This window comes from Ursus arctos, unplaced genomic scaffold, assembly GCF_023065955.2.
Source record: "Ursus arctos isolate Adak ecotype North America unplaced genomic scaffold, UrsArc2.0 scaffold_13, whole genome shotgun sequence".
In the NCBI taxonomy this organism is placed as follows: Eukaryota; Metazoa; Chordata; class Mammalia; order Carnivora; family Ursidae; genus Ursus; species Ursus arctos.
This window is the reverse complement of record NW_026622797.1, coordinates 14,389,337-14,412,049: the sequence shown is the minus strand read 5'-3', so window position 1 is coordinate 14,412,049 and position 22,713 is coordinate 14,389,337. Positions and strand designations below refer to the sequence as shown.

Genomic DNA, 22,713 nt, shown 5'->3' with positions numbered 1-22,713 from the left:
CAACACAAATGGTTCCGGCGCAGCCACAGTCCCTCGTTATACTTCCTCCTGTATTTCAGAAGCACTTAATACAGTCTGTTAAACCTGATTATATTATTTCAAGGTTTTGAGCATATTGAGAGTAGAGGGGCTGTTTCATTCTCATAATGACCACATGCCTAGAATATAGTAGCAGATCAATAAATACTTAGACAAACATTTACCTGAATCATAATCATTTTTGATTACCCATAGGTTGATGAACTTGATATTTTTTTAAGTTTTTATTTTAATTCCAGTTGGCATACAGTGTTATATTAGTTTCAGGTGTAAATACAGTGATTCAACACTTCCATACATCACCCAGTGCTCATCACAGCAAGTGCCCTCCTTAATCCCCATTGCCTATATCCCCCATCCCCCCAGCCACCTCCCTGCTGGTGACCCATCTCAGTAGGTGAGAGTCTGTTTCTTGGTTTGTCTCTTTTTTCCCCTTTGCTCATTTGTTTTGTTTCTTAAATTCCACATATTAATGGAATCATATGGTATTTGTCTTTCTCTGGCTTATTTCACTTGGCATTATATTCTTTAGCTCCATCCATATTGTTGCAAATGTCTAGATTCCATACTTTTTATGGCTGAATAATACTCCACTGCATAACTGTGCCACATCTCCTTTATCCATTCATCAATCAGCAGACACTTGGGCTGCTTCCATATCTTGGCTATTGTAAAAAATGCTGCTATAAATATAAGGGGGCATTTATCCCTTTGAATTCTTTGGATAAATACCCAGTAGAGAAATTGCTGAATCATAAGGTAGTTCTATTTTTAACTTTTTGAAGAACCACCATACTGTTTCTACAGTGGCTGCACCAATCTGTATTCCTGCCAAAAGCGCACAGGTGTTCCTTTTTTTCCACAACCTCGTCAACACCTATTGTTGTGTTGTTGATTTTAGCCATTCTGACAGGTGTGGGGTGGTATCTCATTATTGTTTTTGTTTGCATTTCCCTGATGTTCAGTGATGTCAAGCATCTTTTCATGTCTGCTGGCCAGCTATATGTCTTCTTTTTTTTTTTTTTAAGATTTTATTTATTTATTCGACAGAGATAGAGACAGCCAGCGAGAGAGGGAACACAAGCAGGGGGAGTGGGAGAGGAAGAAGCAGGCTCATAGCGGAGGAGCCTGATGTGGGGCTCGATCCCATAACGCTGGGATCACGCCCTGAGCCGAAGGCAGATGCTTAACCGCTGTGCCACCCAGGCGCCCCAGCTATATGTCTTCTTTGGAGAAATGGCTGTTCATGTCTTCTACCCATTTTTTAATTGGGTTATTTGTTTTTTGGTTATTGAGTGGTATAAGTTCTTTGTATATTTTGAAGACTAACCCTTTATTGAATACGTCCTTTGCAAATATCTTCTCCCTTTCAGTAAGTTGTCTTTTAGTTTTGTTCATTGTTTCCTTCATTGTACAGGAGCTTGTCATTTTGATGTAGTCCCAGTAGTTTATTTTTGCTTTTGTTTCCCTTGCATCAGGGGACCTATCCAGAAAAAAGTTACTATGGCTGATGTCAGAAAAGGTACTGCCTGTGTTCTCTTTGAAGAACTTGGCATTTAAAATGGCAGATTTGGGGATCGAACAATATGTCTTTTCTAAGAATGTGAAATGAAATGTTTTATTGATGGAAAAACGTTTTGTTGTTGTTTTGCCTTCCAGAATTCAAATGAATGTTCATGTTCCATGAAGAAAATAGGCTGCAGTTTTTTGTTACAGATTTGCAATCAGTAGATTTTTATGAATGTGAACCTTATCATGGGTCTGAAAGCTTTCTGGGCTTTATTTTTTTAAAGATTTATTTATTTGAGAGCAAGAGAGAGCACATGAGCAGGGGGAGGGGCAGAGGGAGAGGGAGAGACAGAATTTCAAGCAGACTCCCTGCTGAGCCCAGACCCCGACATACAGGGCTCCATCTCACAACACTGAGATCATGACCTGAGCCAAAATCAAGAGCCACACTCCACCAACTGAGCCACCCAGGAGCCCCAGGTTTTCTGTGCTTTAATACTATTTTTTTTCTTTTTCTTTTCTGTGGTTTCATAGGAACCAGGGAAAATGTGTAGAGGGCATGGTGGAGATCTTTGACATGTTGCTGGCTACGTCATCTCGGTTTCGTATGATGAATGTCCAGGGAGAGGAGTTCGTGTGCCTCAAATCCATCATTTTGCTTAATTCCGGTGAGTTGATAACATGGGGGAATTTACTGCTGGGTTACTGGAAGAAAGAGTTATTTGTATTTTCAGCCATATACAAGCTGCCGTTGCAAAGGCATAATCATAAATTGAAAGAAACAACTGACGCATGTTTAAAATAAGCTGTTGTCATTGTAGACGGCTTAAAGAGTGGGTCCTGCGCTGGTCAGATACGATGAGTGAAGGACACAAATTGGACACTGAACCAAATGGCTTTTTTGTTGAAATATTTACATCCTTTTACAGATAGTTGGGATGTTTTTATTTTATTACTTTTATTTATTGAGTTTGAGGTGGATGTTTTTGCCCCGGTGGTACAGGTTTGTAAGCGCCGGTCGGTGGTGGTAGATGTCAGAAAGTAAGTAGACCGAGTGACCGAGATCAAGCTCCAGATCATAAGGAAAGAGGCTTAGTTGAGACTGACCATGTTTCTGGTCAAAACTGATTCGGTGACAAATATAATTGGCTCAAAGATAGAAACACCTGGTCCTAAAACGGAGACACACAGAGGGCAGGTCCAGCTGAAAGAGCAGCTTCCATGTGGTCAAGGGGTCTCATTCAGCTGTGCCCTCCGATCGATTCGTTGAGCAAGCTTAGCTGAGTGGCATCTGGTTAAGGTTTTTTTGTGTTTTGTTTGCAGTAAGGTCACCTATTATGTAAAGAGTTTCTCCAGGTCACCCAGATGGAAACTGTGGCTCAGCTGAATTAGCACTGTGTCCCTCCTGGCCCCCGGTATTTGGATCTAAGCCCTAAATATCCAGCCTGTGGGACCCAGAGCTCAACAGCTGGGTGTTAGCTGCATGGTAGATACCTTTAGCCTGGATCTTTACCCCCGTCCCTGGCCCTGCTTCATGCCTCAGACCTCCTTCTCACATTGAAACCGTAGCTATTTTAAAGCCCTAGGCCTGATTCAGAATCAGGTGTGGCCTCCCGTTTCCCGATAGCTGAACTACAGTTTGTACTCATCACATGCAGAGAGCATCGGCACTTTCTTCTCTTTTCAGTGTCTCATCTCTGCCCGATGGACATCAACCCCTTCGCGCCTCCCCTAGCCGTTTTCCACGTCCCTTCCCCACCGGTGCTAATAACCTGTATTGCTTCATGGTTAGACAGTAATCATCCTCACTTATCAACTGGTAAATGGAAATCTGTACTATTCCATTAGGCAAGGACTGAATTACAGAACGAAGTTACCTGAAAAACGATGTGCCCCACACTAAGGAAGTGATTACCACTCCATTCAAGTTTCTGGTTCCACTCACATGCATTGTGCTTTTCATTTCAGTCATTTGTCCGGTGCACTGAAGGGTTCACATCCCACAATCGCTCTTTATTGGGAGAGAGTTCTGGGAGCAATGCCACTCGGCTGCACTGTGCCAGGTCCTGAACCTGGTCCTTCTTCAGTGGAGGGCTGGCGCCTGCTGACGGCTTTCCTGTGGGCAATCTTTTAACTTCAGGGAAAGCGGGCCTGTCAAGTGCTGGGACTTTTTCCCCCACTCTTACTAGGAAATAGTACTTCAGACAGGAAGCGAAAATTAGCCAGAGTTATATAATCCTCACAAGTTGATGCTCTGATCTTGGTCACCAAAAATATCCCCTTCGAATCCACGTAGCCTCTTTCTACATTGTTGTTCTGTTCTTATGACAGGGTACGGTTTTTAAAATATGATATTAAAAAAGGACAGGACTTTTGTCATCAAAATATTGGATGCATAGACCCAGAGTAAATCCCATAAATCCCAGAGTAAAAACAAATTCAGCCTTCACAAGAAAGTCTTTTGTGAAAGACTGGCCCCAGAATCTCAAAACATATTTCCCACCGTAGGATTGGGAGCAGCACCGAACTCCTCCTCACATTTTCCTCCGCTATCCTTGTTCTTCTCCTTCTTTCTCAGGAGCTTCTGTGAGCTTCCTTCATTGCACTTGAAAGGTCAGAACACTGTTTTGGAAACACAAGGCACTGTATGCTGACAGAGTTTACAGTTGTCCTTCTCATGAGAGAGATACCAGGGCGGCTACGTGTCTTTTCTGTCAAGGCCGGCACTGCTGGCTCACAAGCAGTAACAAAACAGAAGCCGTCTCCCAACCTGTAAAAAGTGAAACCACTCTTTTCAGTCCAGAAGTGAGCTCTGTTTGGAAAAGCAGGTCTGCTGCTGAGCACAGCTCTTAGTGTCTCATATTGTTCCTGAAAAACAGAATCAGAGGACAAGACTGAAACACAATGGTGCTGGGAGACTTTTCAGAGTCAAAAAGCAGTCAGTCGTAGGAGGGTTACTACAGTCCTAACAATCTTTGCCCACAACTGAAGCTATGGATTTTTCTAAAAACCCAACCAATTCATGACTCCGATTCAGGGCAATTCTTCACCTGTCACGAGGAAAAGAACAAAGTGATGGTCATTCCCAGGAATCTCTGACAGAAGCCAAGTTGGAAAGAATTCAGGAAGCCTGAGCTGGAAGATGCTTTTCTGATTCCTGGGAAACAAGCCCTCAGTGTATGGGGGAGCCATGGGTTGTGTGCTGTGTCCCCGTCACCAAAGTCTGAGAGGGCCTGAGTTTATGTTGGCCTTGACTTTGAGGCAGAGGCACAAGGATAGTTGAAAGGTTGTTTTGTGGACTATTAGGAATGACTTTCTGCACCTCTCAGGAGGGTCTCCCAAATGCTGAAATTTCCACGGGAAGCCCCTTCACAGCTGTTTGGGAATGGGAGATATTAATCATGATATATGCCTTATTAAGAATTATTTATTACATTGCTTACAAATGCCTAGAATCATTCATAGGACAAACACTATTTTTCTGCTCTCCACTAAAAGACAGAGGCATTCCTGGTTAATCCAGAGATGCTTTAGCAAAATCAATGCCAGCTTCAGGGCATTCCGAGAACTAGCTGGACAGAACTCAAGCGAAGGAAACTCAAGCAGGGCAGATGACCTCAGGGAAAAAGGCCGAAAGGGAACAGTGCAAGAGGCAGGGCCGGTGCTGCAGAAAGAAGGGGACCAGGGGACCAGGAAGGGGTTTTCTGTGCCTGTTTATCCTATTCCTCCTACCCAGTGGGACTTCAGTCCTTCTTGATAATTCCAGCATTTCTAATTCTTCAGGCCCAACTCTGACCTCATCTCATTCAGGAAATCTTGCGACCACCCAAGTCCATAATGCGCTTTCTTTCACTAGACTATTTTAGTTCTTAGAGCCAGTACCCTATAATCTCGCGTTTGGTCAATTGGTTGACTGATTGCATTCATTTGTTCAATAATTCAGAAACTTTGTGCCAAATACACAAAAATGAATGACACAGTTTTTTGGTTTTGTTTTCAGTTTTTAAATTTAACCTGGATGGCTTCTTCGTGAATGTATATCCTGATTTCCCTATAAACTATCTACACTTGTTGTTACATTTCTCACAGTCTTTAACCTGTGATCTGTCAACAAGTACTGCACAGTTCAGTCCTTCAGTAGATTTTTATTTGCTGGACATGACCAAGAGTCATGGAAGGTTCCCATTCATTATATGCTCTTTCTGCCATTATGAAACATATCATCCTTTTCAGATCCAGATAGTTTCAAGCTATTAAATGGAAAAAAAATAATGCCCGTCTCTTTGCATTACTGTGAACTAAAAGGAAAATTGTATAGATGATGTTGAATGTGGTTTATGGAACACAGTAGGCCTTCAGTCAATGACAGCTGTCACCATCAATCAGGAATCTCTGGTTCAAAAGGAGCCAGTCCAGGGGCGCCTGGGTGGCTCAGTTGGTTAAGCATCAGAGTGGAACCTGCATAAGAGTCTCTCTCTCCTCCTCCCTCTGCTCCTCCCTGCCCACCCCCTCCCCTGCCCCCACTGGCTTACATGGGCGTGTGCTCACTCACTCACTCTCTCTCTACAAAAAAAAAAAAAAAAAAAGGAGCCAGTCCATACCTTTTTTTTTTAATTTAAAAGATTTATTTATTTATTTTAGAGATCTCATGACCCTGAGACCATGACCTGAGCTGAAACAAAGAGTTGGATGTTCAACCGACTGAGCCATCCAGGCGCCCCATATACCTTTTTATATAGATATATATATCTCCCTGGAGAGCCCATCAGACCCCAGGCTCCAGCTCCCCTGTCCCCTGTTTAACAGTAGATCACGTAGTAAGGAGGGCACGTATTGCACGGTGCACTGGGTGTTATATGCAACTAATGAATCATCGAACTTTACATCAAAAACCAGGGATGTACTGTATGGTGACTGACATAATAAAAAATATTATTATAAAAAAATAAATAAAATAAAATAAATTTTCTTGCAAAAACAGTAGACCCACTTTCCTCTCCTGACTCACAAACAGCTCCAGGTACCCAGAAGTCTTCCCTGGGCCTGCTGGATCCCTGCCTCCCTCCCGAAATGTATTACTCTCCAGAAATGTTGTTCTCATGATTACCTGTTCATCACAACTGCCTTCAGACAGTTGGGGTAATAAAGAGGAGTAAAGGTAAAAAACTGTAGGGTGAAAAGGAAAACAAAATACCAGAAAGAATTATGGCCACATTTCTAGAATGTGTACCCTGGTGTTCATTTAAGAAAAAAACGGGATATGGAATGTCGACCAGGTGCATGTATATTAAATATAAACGTAAAAATGGTGCCAGCTCTTATCTGTCATTTAGTTCTGCTTTGTTAATGTGGTGACTGTCATCATCTTGGTGCCTTAACAAAGCATATGATGCCGGAGCCACGACACCCATTTGCTTTCTGTATGTTCACCACAGCCCTGGGCAGAGAAGCATTTACTTCGTGACTGATCATGACAAGCTCTCATCACGAAGAGTATTTCCTCTCTCTTGAGCTGATTTCTTTGCGCTGTTAATTATTAGACAATTATTTAGAGCATTTAGAGTTTTAAGTTGAGAAGTAAGACAATGATTCAGAGTCCCTATATTTAGGTGAAAGAACATTTTAAAAACATATTGACTGTAAACATTGAGGATCATTAATTCTCAACAGTTGAAGGTTTCTGACAGGAACAGGCCTTGGAAATTGCCAGTGGGCACACTGTCTGGTACGCAATTGTTGGCTGGTGGGGAAGTTTTGATTATATTAGCTCTTGAGTTCTTTGTAATGCCAAGCTTCCTCCCCAGGGAGCTTCCCTATTGTGATTTTGAGATAAATGATACTTCACAGTTGGTAAGTGGCTCATTGTATCCTTCTCTCTGGCTGACTAGATTCTATAGGCAGTGGACTCAAGTCTTAGAGCCTTTTCTTGCTACAAACTTCTGGTGTGGCTTGAAACAAGCCTAGGGTCTCCACTAATTTCCTGAAAATTTTGTGTGGCATGGACTTTGTCATTAGAGAGGACTGACATTCAGAAGAAGCAACTCTGCTGCCACTTACTTAGGGGATGATGGATGCCCTCCGATGAGCTGCTTCCCTATGAAAGGAATTACTGTGTTCTTCTTAGCAGATAGATAATAAATTCATGCCTGGAAATTCTGAGGCGAGATTTCACCCCTGCCATTTGTGGTTAAAAAATTGCATTCTCATGACCAGAATGTCCTTCTTGTGAATGGAAGGGTCTCAGGCTCCAGATGGAATAGATTGGGTCCTGCATCTTACACACACCTCTTGGAGCTTCTGTGGAACTAGGGAAACCAACCAAATTCCTGTAGCCTGGGAAAGACTGGGTGAGTCCTAATGGGACCTCCCGGGAAGGGTCAAAATGCAGCAGCTGTGGGAGACTAGATCCTTGCAGCGTTCTGATATTAGGAAAGGTTTTCCAATCATACTCAGAACCTTGGGGAGGGACATTATCATTTTGTGCTCACAAGAGCACCAGCAAAAGGGGGAGCCATCTCCTGGGTCCTTGATTCAACCACCCTTTGGACCAGGGTCCAGAAACTATGAAATCAGTAGTCTGAAGTCTGACCCATTTAAAAGAAAAAAATGCCACCGACTACCCTAACGCTGACTTAAATGTTCTTGTTCTTTGTATTATAATGCTTCTTAAATATGTATAACCGTATTTATTATTTAAATGGACAACCAAGTGTAAACTTTGTTTATAGCTCTTATGTAAGTACAAAACCAAAACAAATTCACAAATTAAATACATACTAAAAGGCAAACTAATAATGTTGTTGCAGAAATTGAGTTGCTGTTTCTAACATGCCTGAAGTAGATGTCTGGTCTGCTGGTCTACCAAGGGCTCCAGTGATGACTCAGCACCCCCTTCCCTACTTGCCCGTGTTCAGAATGATCACAAAACCTTTCCTTGCGCAGCATGCTGTGACATCATCTGGCTTTGACAAGAGCGTATCAGTTACATATTTTGTTCGCTTCTGTATTTATTTATCTGAGGTTCTTAAAATATAACTATTGGGTTTGAGGCAATCGGTAAATACTGGTGGAAAATGTGTTACTTAGGAAACAAAGATTATGTGGATCATCTAGACTGGTGAGTATCAGTGCTCCACACATTCCGATCATCGGGGGGTCTTTAAAAAAAAAAAATCCCTGTGTGGGGACCCACCTCCAGAGATTCTGATGTAATGGGTTCAGAGGTAATTCAGTTTCAGGGCCTGAGTATTAGTATTGATTAAAGCTTCCCCGCCAAGACTCCAGTCTCACCAAGATTGAGAACCGTCGACGTAAGTGATGCAGAACATTCTGATATTCACGTCTTAATGGTATTTATTAGAATATCGCTAAAATAGGGGCGCCTGGGTAGCACAGTCGTTAGGTGGCCGCCTTCGGCTCAGGGCGTGATCCTGGCGTTCCAGGATCGAGTCCCACATCGGGCTCCTCCGCTGGGAGCCTGCTTCTTCCTCTCCCACTCCCCCTGCTTGTGTTCCCTCTCTCGCTGGCTGTCTCTCTCTGTCAAAATAAATAAAATCTTTAAAAAAAAATATCGCTAAAATAAAAACACAAAATTGTAAAATTCTAAGACAGTTTAAAGACCTTTAGAATCAGTTTTTAATTCTCAGGAATATGTGAAACCTTGTTTGAAAACTACCAATATAGATGATGACCTTTCAGCTACATCAAAATTGTTCTCTAGTGGACTATGAAACTAACCACTCTGCAGACCCTGAGGGAGCAGCTGCTCATGCTCAGAACTGTGCTGGCACTGGAGGCAGACCAATGAGTAAGAGCCGGGGGCACAGATAATTAAGTCATTATTTGCATATCATGAGATAAGGGCTGTGATATAGGTAGGGTCCCTGCAGGAGGACTGATAGGTCAGCTGAGTCTTGAGGATGAGAGGACTTAGCTGGAGTGCAAAGAAAGGCACGGGGAAAGATCTGGCCCCACCATTCATTCATCTAACAGTGAGGATCTCATCAAACCACTGGACGTCTCTTCACTGGTTTCCTCAACTAGCAAAGAAAAATAATAGTTTGAAACAGTCCTGCCAGCTTTATGCGTTTGTTATGACAGAGCAAGATAGCTTAAAAATATAAGCTAATATCATTATTACTATAATAGTCTTTTTTTTTTTTTTCCAATGGGAAAATATTAAGCAATCAAATAGTCTACCAAGATTTTGGTGTCAAGATCACCCTGTTCTAATCAAAGGACCAGAAGTACACTCAGGGCCTATATATTTGGAAGGGCCTTAGGTGCCCTCCCTTCACTCATGTCTGGCATATTGACCTATAGTTTAAAAGTGTTTTGACACTTGAGAAAACAACAATAAAATTCCATTAATTTCTTGAGCTCACAAGTAAAATAAAATATTATTTTTTAATGGGGTTATCTTTCCCCACAACATACTCATTGAATAAGTAAAAGCCATAATAGATTGTGTATGCTTCCTGACACACTTAAATGGAATGTCAAACTGTCCCGTCAGGTTTTAGTCTAAACCGAACATCCCTGCACTTGGTTGGAAGACCTACTTCTGGGTGTAGCCTTCCACTTGGGGCCTCATGGCTCTCTGACTGCTTCTCTCATAGTGAAAGAAAGATGGAAGAACAGACTTCCTGCTGCTAGTTCTGTCCTCCCCTCCCCCTCCCACGGGGTCCCTGAGCATAGCCTCGCTTTGGCCTCTTCCAGCACTTTCCCCCAGAGGGCATATGGCTGCTTCTGTATGTTGAGGTGGATTCAGACTGCCTCAGGCCTATTTTCTCTGAGTTTTTACTTTGTATCTACTTTTTAGCCTTCATTTTTCTTCCGGCATATAAGAAAGACAGCAATACCCTACTGACCTGAGTGATATCCATGGCTTTAAGAGCTATTATTTGTTAGCTTTACTACCCTTTATTGAGTATTTACTACTTTCCAAGCATGTACTAAGTGCTGGAAATGCGAAGTTGGCTTTAGTTGCCTTATCTGTAGTGTTCTTTTTTTTTTTTTAAGATTTCATTTATTTATTTGACAGAGAGAGAGAGACAGCCAGCGAGAGAGGGAATACAAGCAGGGGGAGTGGGAGAGGAAGAAGCAGGCTCCCAGCAGAGGAGAGAGCCCGATGTAGGGCTCGATCCCAGGACCCTGGGATCACACCCCCAGCGGAAGGCAGATGCTTAAGGACTGAGCCACCCAGGCGCCCCTATCTGTAGTAGTTTTTACTCTGTGGTTTATATGAGGTGAGGTGTAGGGACTGCTCCTTGGTATGTAAGGGCGGCGCCATCAAGGTGACCCAATGGTCATTCCAGTAGTGGTAGTAATGGTGGTGATTACTAAGGCAGTTCTTACTTCAAGGTCCTCACAGTCTAAGGATGGAGACAGATATAAAAAGGAAACTTATATTTTAAAAAATAAGGTTGCGATTATAAAGTGGTATGTTCAATTGAAATCATTCAAGAATATAAAATATATTACTAGAGAAATGAACAGCGACCCGAAGTTAGGCAACCATTTGCACATTTTGTTGTACCTCATTGCGATCTAGCGTAAGGGTTAAGAGCAAGAAACTCTAGGTCCGTGTTCAGATCCCCTTTCAGATACATCTGAGTTATAGGGGTCCGGACAAGTGTTGCTTATACCCCTTGAGCTTCTGTTTCCTGGTCCAGGAGATGGAGATCCTAATAGTGCCTGCCTACTAATCCAAGTTAGCACTTCAGGCAATGTCTGCTTAGACTAACACTCCATTTGTATGAGGTACTATTTTCTTCTCTTTCCATGCCGTGAGTGTATTATAACCATATTTATATTTACGTGTTTTAGTTAGTATTATACACATAAACTTTCCATAAATGGAATATTTTAAATGGCTGCATAATCATTATGAGGATATATCCTCGTTAGTTCAACAAACCTGATACTGTTAAGCATTTAAGTGCTTTCTCTTTTTTTGGTCTTATAAACTATGCTTGTTTTGCATTCTTTTCCTACATCTTTTGCCCACATTTGCTTATGACTTTGGGTGTTTGTAGAAGTAGGTTTGCTGGTAAAAGATATAAAAAGTCTCTTGATTTGTGTTACCTACTGTTCCAGAAAGCTTTATCAAATTACACTTTTAATTAATGTAACCTTATCATGCAATGTGAGAGACAGGCGAGTGTAGACTGCCGGCTAGGTGGGAGAGGGCAGACGGCTTCCTGCTGCCCAGCTGCTGCCTTCCGCTCTGAAAGACCCATAGGCAGTTACTTCTACATCAGTCATATTATAAGCGTCATGTTAGGAACCTTCCAAGCTCACCCTTTTTGAAACAAATTATCACCTGGAGAATTTTGCTTCATGTGATTGTCTGTATAGGTGCTTGTTACGTTAAGTTTCAGGTTTGTGACTTACCCAGACACTGTGCTGGGAACCTACCCTTATTCCTTTTTTTAAATTTATTTATTTATTTATTTATTTATTTATTTATTTATTCATTCATTTTATTATGTCATGTTAGTCACCATACAGTACATCATTAGTTTTTGATGTAGTGCTCCATGCAATATGTACCGTCCTTAATACCCATCACCGGGCTAATCTATCCCCCCACCCCATTCCCCTCTAAAACCCTCAGATTGTTTCCCAGAGTCCATAGTCTCTCATGGTTCATCTCCCCCTCTGATTCCCCCCCTTCCTTCTCCTAATGTCCTCCATGCTATTCCTTATGTTCCACAAATAAGTGAAATCATGAAATTATCTTTCTCTGCTTGACTTATTTCACTTAGCATAATCTCCTCCAGTTCTGTCCATGTTGATGCAAATGTTGGGTAATCATCCTTTCTGATGGCTGAGTAATATTCCATTGTATGTATGGACATCATCATCTTTATCCATTTGTCTGTCGAAGGGCATCTCGGCTCCTTCCACAGTTTGGCTGTTGTGGATATTGCTGCTATGAACATACGGCCCTTCTTTTCACTACATCTGTATCTTTGAGGTAAATACCAAGATTTACAATTGCTGGGTCATAGGGTAGTTCTATTTTTAACTTTTTGAGGAACCTCCACACTGTTTTCCAAAGTGGCTGTACCAGTTTGCATTCCCACCAACAGTGTAAGAGGGATCCCCTTTCTCCACATCCTCTTCATCATTTGTTGTTTCTTGCCTTGTCAATTTTTGCCATTCTAACTGGTATAAGGTGGTCTCTCAATGTGGTTTTGATTTGAATTTCCCTGATGGATAATGCTGTTGAACATTTTTTCATGTGTCTGTTAGCCATTCATATGTCTTCTTTGGAGAAGTGTCTGTTCATGTCTTCTGCCCATTTTTTGAGTTGATTGTTTTTTGGGTGTTGAGTTTGAGAAGTTCTTTATAGATCTTGGATACCAGTCCTTTATCTGTAGTGTCATTTGCAAATATCTTCTCCCATTCCATGGGTTACCTTTTTGTTTTGTTGACTGTTCCCTTTGCTGTGCAGAAGCTTTTTATCTTGATGAAATCCCAAAAGTTCATTTTCGCTTTTGTTGTTTTCCTTGCATTTGGAGATGTATCTTGAAAGAAGTTGCTGTGGCCAATGTCGAAGAGGTTATTACCTATGTTCTCCTCTATGATTTTGATGGATTCCTGTCTTACATTGAGGTATTTCATCCACTTAGAGTTTATCTTTTTGTATGGTATAAGAAAATGGTCGAATTTCATTCTTCTGTATGTAGCTGTCCAATTTTCCCAGAACCATTTATTGAAGAGACTGTCTTTTTTTCCACTGGATGTTTTTTCCTGCTTTGTCGAAGATTAGTTGACCATAGAGTTGAGGGTCCATATCTGGTCTCTCTATTCTGTTCCATTGATCTATGTGTCTGTTTTTGCACCAGTACCATGTTGTCTTGCTGATCACAGCTTTGTAATATAGCTTGAAATCAGGCAACAGGATGCCCCAGCTTTGTTTTTCTTTTTCAACATTTCCTTGGCAATTTGGGGTCTTTTCTGGTTCCACACAAATTTTGGGATTGTTTGTTCCAGCACTTTGAAAAATGGCATTGGTATTTTGATCCGGATGGTGTTGAAAGTATAGATTGCTCTGGGTAGCATAGACATTTTAATAATGTTTATTCTTCCAATCCATAAGCATGGAATGTTTTTCCATCTTTTTGTGTCTTCTTCAATTTCTTTCATAAGTGTTCTGTAGTTTCTAGAGTATAGGTCCTTTACCTCTTTGGTTAGGTTTACTCCAGGGTACCTTATTCCAAGCTGCCAGGGTGCAAAAAGGGCTGCCATTTTATGTTTCACCTTCTGCTCTTGATTCCTTTGCCACTGATTTTTAAAAGTGATATTTATAAAAAGAAAGGTTGAATGGCTGGAAGTGCACTTCTCTTCATTGGTTTCCTCTACCAGCAAAGAGAAATCAGAATTCTAAAGAGTCCTGCCAACCTTATGGGTTTGTTATGTCAGAGTAAGACAGCTTAAAAATATGAGCCAATATCATCATTACTATTATAGTCTTTTTTTTTTCCAAAGGGAAAATACTAAGCAATCAAATAACCAACCAAGATTAAAAACTCATCCAGGGAAAGACAACCTGGTTCTTCCCATGGTTTCATTTGCTCTGGATTCTAGGGCTTTGTGAGAGTGACATGACCTTTCCTAGTCCCTAATGAGCTTGGACGAAGCAGCTTACCATGTGAGCCCACTGCTGCTCCAAACATGTCATTCTTTGATGATGGAGTGGCTGCTGGTTCCAAGAGTGCCCTGTCCAATGCCGCTGATGCCCCAAGGATCAAGCACAGGCCTGTCTCCACATTCTCACAGCTGGAAGCAGACAGATGCTGGGCAAGCTGGTCCAGTTCCAGCTCAGAGCAATAGTGAACCCTGAGGATGGCTAATCAGGACTGTTAGGAAGGGACTGGCAGGAGCAGTTTGTTCATTCTTTAAAATTGGCATCAACAGTGATGAATTAAACCCAGAATGTAAAATTCCTCTTCTTCTTGACAGGTGAAAAAGCATCTGCTCTTTCTCTTGGTATAGCAAATCTCACTCTTTCTTTCTTTTTTCTTTCTTTCTTTCTTTCTTTCTTTCTTTCTTTCTTTCTTTCTTTCTTTCTTTCTTCTTCATTTTTTAAAAGTTAAATTCAATTAAGTAACATACAGTGTAGTATTAGTTTCAGAGGTGGAGTTCAGTGATTCATACATCTTATATAATACACAGTGCTCACTACGTCATGTACTCTCCCTGATGTCCATCACCCAGTTACCCATCCCCTCGCGCCCCACAAATGTCGCTCTTTGAGTAAGAAACATAACCTTCACTTCCAGTGAAAGCCAAACACTCAGCACCTCTTAGTAAAACCTTAGCATCACGCTTTCTTTGCATTCCAGCTCACAAGTCCTCTGGGTCCAAAAAGCGTTGCCAGTCTTTGAAGCTGATCTTCTTCTGTACTTAGACATGTAGTTCAGGTTATCAGTGACATGTCAGGAGCCTTTCCAGCTAAGAAAATTATTCTCGGAAGCTTTAGTGACAAATGTGTTAGCTTTATTTCTTGTCAAAATGACAAGCCTTAAAGAGTTTCAGAAATGTGAATAGCCTTAGGGATGATAGAAATATTATGAAAATAGTAAGAAGTAATATCCCTACAGCAAGCTCCTTATTCTTTGGAAGTTCCATTCACCAGCTGTGTTTCTCTCTCATCAGTGCAGGCGTTGACAAAGCTCATGAAATAATAGGAATGAGAGGGACTTTGACTTTGTATTTTTACTAGCATTTTCCTCTACCAAATTACGAAAGTCCCACATGCCCAAGGCAGAGAACTTGGAAAATACAGAAAAACCACCAGGAAAAATAATCTAAGGAATCATAATTCCCCCACACAAAAGTAATCATTGTCAACATTTTGGTGAAAGTTCTTAATTAAAGAGACTCTTAGAAGATGTCCATGTACACTGTGCTCCTTTCTCTCTCCACACCATCCTGCACAGTTTTGAAAGGCTAGATTGCTCCTAAGTCATTCCAGGAAAATTAGTAGTTTTTCAAATATCTCTGGAGGTAAGTCCAATGGCAATCATTTCCAGTTTCCCACAAACCTGGAAGTTAGGAAATTCTTTGTGCAGTTTTTGAGCAGTGGGCTAGGTGTGAAGGATATTTGGGTTCTGGTCCCAGCTTTGCCATTTATTTACTGGCAGGGTGACCCCAGGCCAGTCCAGCCTCGCTGCCCTGCCCAAAACCCCTCTTAGTTCTAGCGCCCACTGGCCTGGTTCCCTAATCTCTCTGAGCCTGTTTCCCAATGATTAAAGTCACTGAAGGGGATCAGAGGGCTTGGGGTTTTTTTACATTAAAAAAATTTTAGTTTTATTTTTATTTATTTTTAGACTATTTTTTAGAGCAGTTGTACATTTTAGAGCAGTTTAGAGCAAGACTGAGTGAAAGGTACAGAGATTGCCCATGTATCTCCTCTTCCCCTCAACACATAGCCTTCCCTACTATCAAAATCCTGCACCAAAATGGTACTTTTGTTGTACCATTGACCAACCCACATTACACCATTATCACCTGAAGTCCATAGTTGTTTTTTTTTTTTTTTAAGATTTTATTTATTTATTTGACAGAGAGAGAGCGACAGCCAGCGAGTGAGGGAACACAAGCAGGGGGAGTGGGAGAGGAAGAAGCACACTCCCAGCAGAGCAGCGAGCCTGATGCGGGGCTCGATCCCAGGACCCCAGGATCATGCCCTGAGCCAAAGGCAGACGCTTAATGACTGAGCCACCCAGGCACCCCCGGAGTCCATAGTTGACATTAATCATACTTGGTGTTGTACATTCTGTGGGTTTTGACAAATGGATAATGGCACATATCCACCATTATAGCAATATCCGGTGTGGTTTCCCTGCTCTAACAATCCTCTCTACTCTGCCCATCCAGCCTTCCCACCTCCCTCCCTTGAAAACCAATGATCTTTTTTTTACTCTCGCCATAGCTTTGCCTTTTTTACAATGTCATATAGTTGGAATCATTGAGTATATAGTTTTTCTGCGTTGTCTTCTTTCACTTAGTAATATGCCTTTAAGATTCCTCCACATCTTTCGATAGCTCGATAGCTCGTTTCTTTTTAGTGCTGAGTAATACTTTACTGTCTGGATGTACCACAGTTGATTTATCCATTCACCTGCTCTAAAGTATTTTGGTTGCTTCCAAGTTTGGACAGTTATAAATAACAGTGCTATAAATATCCACGTGCAGGTTTTTGCGTGGACATAAATTTTCAACTCATTCGGGTAAATACCAAGGAGCATAATTACTGGATCTTATGGGAAGGGGATATTTAGTTTTGTAAGAATCTGCCAAACTGTCTTCCAAAGTGACTGTACCGTTTTTCATTCCTAGTAGAGTTCCTGTTTCTCTATATCCTTGCCCGCATCTGGTGGTGTCAGTGTTCTAGATTTGGGGCATTCTAATAGGTGTGTAGTGGTATCTCGTTGTTCCAATTTGCAGTTCCTTAATGGCACATGACCTGGAGCATCTTTTCATATGCTTATTTGCCATCTGTATATTTCTTCTTAGTGAGATGTCTATTCAGGTCTTTTGCCAATTTCTTTTTTCTTTGAGTGTAGTTGACACACGATGTTATGTTAGTTTCAGGTGTGCAACTTAGTGATTTGACAAGTTTATGCATTATGCTGTGTTCACCACATGTATAGCTCCCATCTGTCCCATTACATCATGACCTTCACAATATCATTGTATTCCTTACGTTCTGCTTTTTATTGCCGTACCATTCTTATTCCACAACAGGAGGCCTATATCTCCCTTTCCCCTTCGCCCATTTTGCCCAAACCCCCGTCCCCCTCCCCTCTGGCAACCATCAGTTTGTTCTCGTATTTATAGGTCTCATTCTGCTTTTTGTTTATTCATTTTTTAAGACTCCATTTACAAATTGAATCATATGGTATTTGTCTTTCTCAGTCACACTTGTTTCACTTAGCAAAATACCCTCTAGGTCCATCCATTTTGTCTCAAATGACATGATCTCATACTTTTTATGGCTGTGTAACATTCCATTGTGTATGTATACCACATTTTCTTATTCATTGTCCATTGGTGGACACTTAGATTGCTTCCATATCTTGGCTGTTGTAAATAATGCTTCAATAAATATAGGGGTGCATATATCTTTCCGAGTTTGTGTTTTATCTGGTAAATACCCAGTAGTGGAATTACTGGGTCATATGGTATTTCTATTTTTAATTTTTTGAGGAACCTCCATACTGTTTCCACAGTGGCTGTACCAATTTACATTCCTGCCAACAGTGCACGAGGGTTTCTTTTTCTCCACATTCTCATCAACAGTTGTTTCTTGTCTTCTTGATTTTAGCTACTCTAACAGGTATGAGGTGATATGTCATTATGATTTTGATTTCATTCCCCTGGTGATTAGTGATGTCAAGCATCTTCCCATGTTGGCCATCTGGATGTCTTCTTTGGAAAAAGGTCTGTTCAGGTCCTGTGCCCATTTTTTGATCAGGTTGTTTGTTTTTTTGGTGTTGAGTTGTATAAGCTCTTAATATATTTTGGATATTAACCCCTTACCAGATATGTCCCTTGCAAATATCTTCTCCCATTCGGTAGGTACCTTTTTGTTTTCTTGATGGTTTCCTTTGCTGTGAAAAAACTTTTTAGTTTGATGTAGTCCCAATAGTTTATTTTTGCTTTTGTTTCCCTTGCCTTAGGAGACATATCTAAAAAAATGTTGCTACAGCTATATTAGAGAGTTTACTGCCTGCAGTCATTTCAAGGATTTTTATGGCTTCGGGTGTTACATTTAGGTCATTAGTCCATTTTGAGTTTATTTTTGTGTATAGTGTTAGAAAGTGGTCCAGTGTCATTCTGCGTGTGGCTGTCCAGTTTTTCCAACACCACTTACTGAAGAGAATGTCTTTTCCCCACTGTATATTCTTGCCTTCTTTGTCATAGATTAATTAATTGTATAAACATGGGTTTATTTCTGGGATCTCTGTTCTGTCCCATTAATCTATGTGTCTATTTCTGTGCCAGTACCCTTCTGTTTTGATTACTACAGCTTTGTAGTAGATCTTCAAATTGGGGATTGTGATACCTCCAGCTTTTTTCTTCTTTTTCGGGATTGCTTTCACTATTTGGGGTCTTCTCTGGTTCCATGCAAATTTTAAACATTATTTGTTGTAGTTTTGTGGCCCATTTTCTAATTGGGTTGTTCATTTTCTTATTGTTGACTTTTAAGAGTTCTTTGTATATTTTGCATAAGAGTCCTTTGGCAGGTATGTCTTTTGCAAATATTTTCTCCCAGTCTGTGGCTTGCCTTCTCATTCTTTTATGATCATTGGTTTTTAAATGTTGTCTGGCTTGAAGACTTGTATTCTAGAAGGAGGCTCTGGTGAAGGAGGAGAGGCTGAGTAAGTGGGATGCAGCCCCCTTCCTTCATTTCTCTTGCTTTTGAAGTTTCGCTTCACCCGGTTTATATGTGAGGGTTTTATATGAGGTTCGTATATTTCAGAGGTTTTGATTCTCAATTTAATTGAGAATTAATTTTAAATTAATAATTTAAAAACTACTGAACTAGATGAACTTAAGCCCCCTTTTAAATCTGTAACTCTGGAATTCTGCATCGCCTTTTTGCAATGTAATATGACCTTTCTCTCCTTAAGGAAAAGTGAGAAACCTGTCACAGTTATGTGACCCTTTGTCAATATAATTTTCATCTACTGTTGTGTTCACTCAATATGATGAAACGGAATAAACCTAAAGAACTACAGGCACCGGCCACATGCCCACTTGTCTCTTCAAAATAGTAATTTTTGACGCTAATTATCTTTTCCAAAATAATCAGAGAAAACTATCAGCCATTTTATTTTTATATCAGGTGAAAAGTATATCTGAAACCTTGTGGCTCTGGAGATAAACATACAAATCAGAACCAAGGATGTGCAACTTCATCTGTTAGCAGCCAGCGCTGACCACCGCAAGGTACCCAAGCTGTGCTGTTCAGTGCGGGGAGATGAGCTCATGTGTGTTTCAGCCTATTATATATTCTGTGATCATATGGCACTTTTTTTCTGGCTTTGAAGCTAAGTCAGATGAATGTTTTATAAACATTTGCATTCACACTAACACTGTTTATTGATTTGGCAGAAGATGGAGGGATGTCTTTTTAATTACTTGATGCATATATTGCCTCTGCAACAGAGAATTTGAAATGGCTTGCTAAATTTTATGCAATGCAAAGGGAGTAAACCAATAATTGACAAAATTTGTAAAAAATAGAGTGAATAAAATTAAAAATCCAGGAGTCAAATTAGCACACAGAAGTATATCTGTACAGTGCTTAGGAGCGGGCCACAAATTTGGCTCTAAATTGCCTTTTCTTGGCCAAAGCATAGAGGAGAACACATTCCGTTATAAGGCTCACAGACTTGTAATAAAAATAAAAGTAAATAGACCAGTTGTTTAACATAAAAACTCTCCTTCGGGGAAATCTCTACAAATTCTATTTCTCACAATTAAGGCTTGATAAGGATAATGCAACTGAAAACTCGGAGTGTTTTTTTCTCTGGTGAGAAAGCAGATGCAGGTTTTTGGGTTGCCACTTAGGAGAAGATCCAGATGTTTTGATAATAGGCTGGGCAGGGGTCAGGGCTAATGGCTTCCGTGGAAAACTGTTAACTGAACAAGTTAGATGATAAGACGAGTTCAGGCCCTTACTGTTGCACTGCAGCTGAAGGGCAAGGGTTGGGGAAAGGCATTAATAGGCAGTAGGGTTCATAATGTGGAGGAGGAAGTATTCCAATGTAGTTTCATTTCGTGATGCGCCAGCACACATCCGAGCTCCGGTCTGCCTGTTCTGGGTCATTTTCCTTTCTGGGTGTTCTGTGCAGATATCCAGGTGTGTTCTGCCTACAGCAGCTGTGTGATAAATTACCCCCCAAATGTAATAGGTTAAAAAACAGTTTGGATTCTCTTGGTCATGAATTTGGCTAGGGCACAGAGAGACTATCTTGTCACTTTCCCACCATCCCTCAGATGGGGAGACTCATGAAGTGGGGTAGTTCGAGAGCTGTGGGTGCAGTCATCTTGAGGTGGCTTTAGTCACGTGCTGGCCATGGATGCCAGCTGTCAGCTGGGACATCAGCGGGAGCTGTCAATGAAGGTGCTTATCCGTGGTCTCTCCTCGGAACTCCCCCACAGCCTGGTGCGCTGCACCTCTTAGTAGGTGGCAAGGGCTCCAGAAGCTGGTGTCCCAGCTGACAAGGCAGAAGCTGCATGGCCTTGTGCAGGAGTCCCTTAGAAGTCATACAGCATCACTTCCAGTCCATTTTTTTTTTTAATTACAAGCAAGTCACAGGTCCACCCAGACTCAAGGGAGGGCCTAGCTTGGACATCTCTAGGGAGGAGTGCTAGCATCGTGTTGTAGAGAAGCATGTCGGATGGGAAATAGTGTCTGCTCCAATGTGTAAGAGTTGCTTCTGGCTCTGTGTCATTGCTCATTGCCTTTAAAATACCAAGCAAGAAAAAGTGAGGTCCAAGGAAATGAATTTATGCAGATTGTTTTGGCCTACCTTGTCTGGGGAAAAAAATGAAACCCTCAAGACCTTCTGAGACCAGGCCAGCTCACTGGGACTAGGAGTTCTGCATGGAACCTTGTGAATAAATCCCTCTATAATAGATGGGCTGCACATCTATGTCCCTTCAAAACATCTTCTTGACCTCAGAAACCTAGTAATTGACTGTTTGAGGAATAGGAAAATCAGAACCCTGGGTCTTTCTTTATACATTACAGATATCACTAACCAAAAGAAGGCTTTTAAGCAAAACGTAGATCCATCCTAAAAGATATAAGGTTAGAATACAACTTACTACAAAAATTAAAAACTGTGATTTTTAAAAAATTTGAGTATAGTTGACACACAGTGTTACGTTAATTTCAAGTATACAATATAATGATTCAACAGATTTGTACATTATGCTGTGCTCCTCCAAGTGTACCACTGAGGCTACCATCTGGCCTCATACATCATTATTATAATATCATTGACTATGTTCCATATACTGTGCCTTTTATTACCGTGACCCATTCAGTCCATAACTGGAAACATGTATCTCCTTCTCCCCTTCACTCATTTTGCCCAATCTCCCCCCACAACTGCAATTTAGTATATAAAAGCTACATGTAAAAGAATGAAATTGGACCCCTTTCATATACCCTATACAAATAAACTTAAAATGGATTGAAGACTTAAATGTAAGACCTGAAATCATAAAATTCCTAGAAGAACACATAGGCCATAACCTCCTTGACATTGGTCTTAGTATTATTTTTTTGGACCTGTCTCCTCAGGAAAGGACAACAAAAGCAAAACTAAACAAATGGGACAACATTAAATTAAAAAGCTCTTATACAGTGAAGGAAACCATCAACAAAATGAAAAGACATCCCACTGAATGGGAGAAGATATTTGCAATTGAAGTATCCAATAAAGAATTAATATACAAGATATATAGCAAAAGCCAAAAAATCCAATTTAAAAAAATGGGCAAAGGACCTGAATAGACATTTTTCCAAAGAAGACATCCAAATGGCCATCAGGCATAAGAATAGATGCCCAACATCATGAATCATCATGGAAATGCCAATTAAAACCACAGTGAGTTACGATCTCACACTTGTCAGAGTGGCTATTATCAGAATGACAAGAAATAACAAATGCTAGAGAGGATGTGGAGAAAAGGGAACCCTCTGTGCATTGTTGGTGGGAGTGTAAATTGGTGCAGCCACTGTGGAAAATAGTATGAAAGTTCCTTAAAAAATTAAAAATAGAGCTACCATATGATTCAGCAAGTCTTCTTCTGGCTGTTTATTCGAAGAAAATGAAAATGTTAATTCAAAAGGACATATGCACCCCTCCCTTCATCACAACCTTATTTACAGTAGCCAAGATATGGAAGCAGCCCAAGTGTCCATGTCCATCCACAGGTGAATGGATAAAGAAGATGTGAGATACATATACATATATACAATGGAATATTACTCAGCTATAAAGAAGAATGAGATCTTACCATTTGCAACAACATGGATGGACCTAGAGGGTATTATGCTAAGTGAAAGGAGTCAGAGGAAGACAAATACTGTAGGATTTCACTTATATGTGTAATCTAAAAAGCAAA

The 22,713-nt window shown here is 40.8% G+C and overlaps 1 protein-coding gene across 11 annotated transcripts in view; it reads left to right on the top strand.

The window, feature by feature from the left end:
- ESR1 (estrogen receptor 1) overlaps positions 1–22,713 on the top strand; it is a 390,082-nt gene that overhangs the window by 346,285 nt on the left and 21,084 nt on the right. For all 11 annotated transcript variants that reach the window (XM_044386430.3, XM_048226166.2, XM_048226168.2 and 8 more), the window contains one exon: positions 2,083–2,216. In XM_044386430.3, the coding sequence (XP_044242365.1) occupies positions 2,083–2,216 (134 nt within the window). The remainder of the gene's footprint in view (positions 1–2,082; positions 2,217–22,713) is intronic.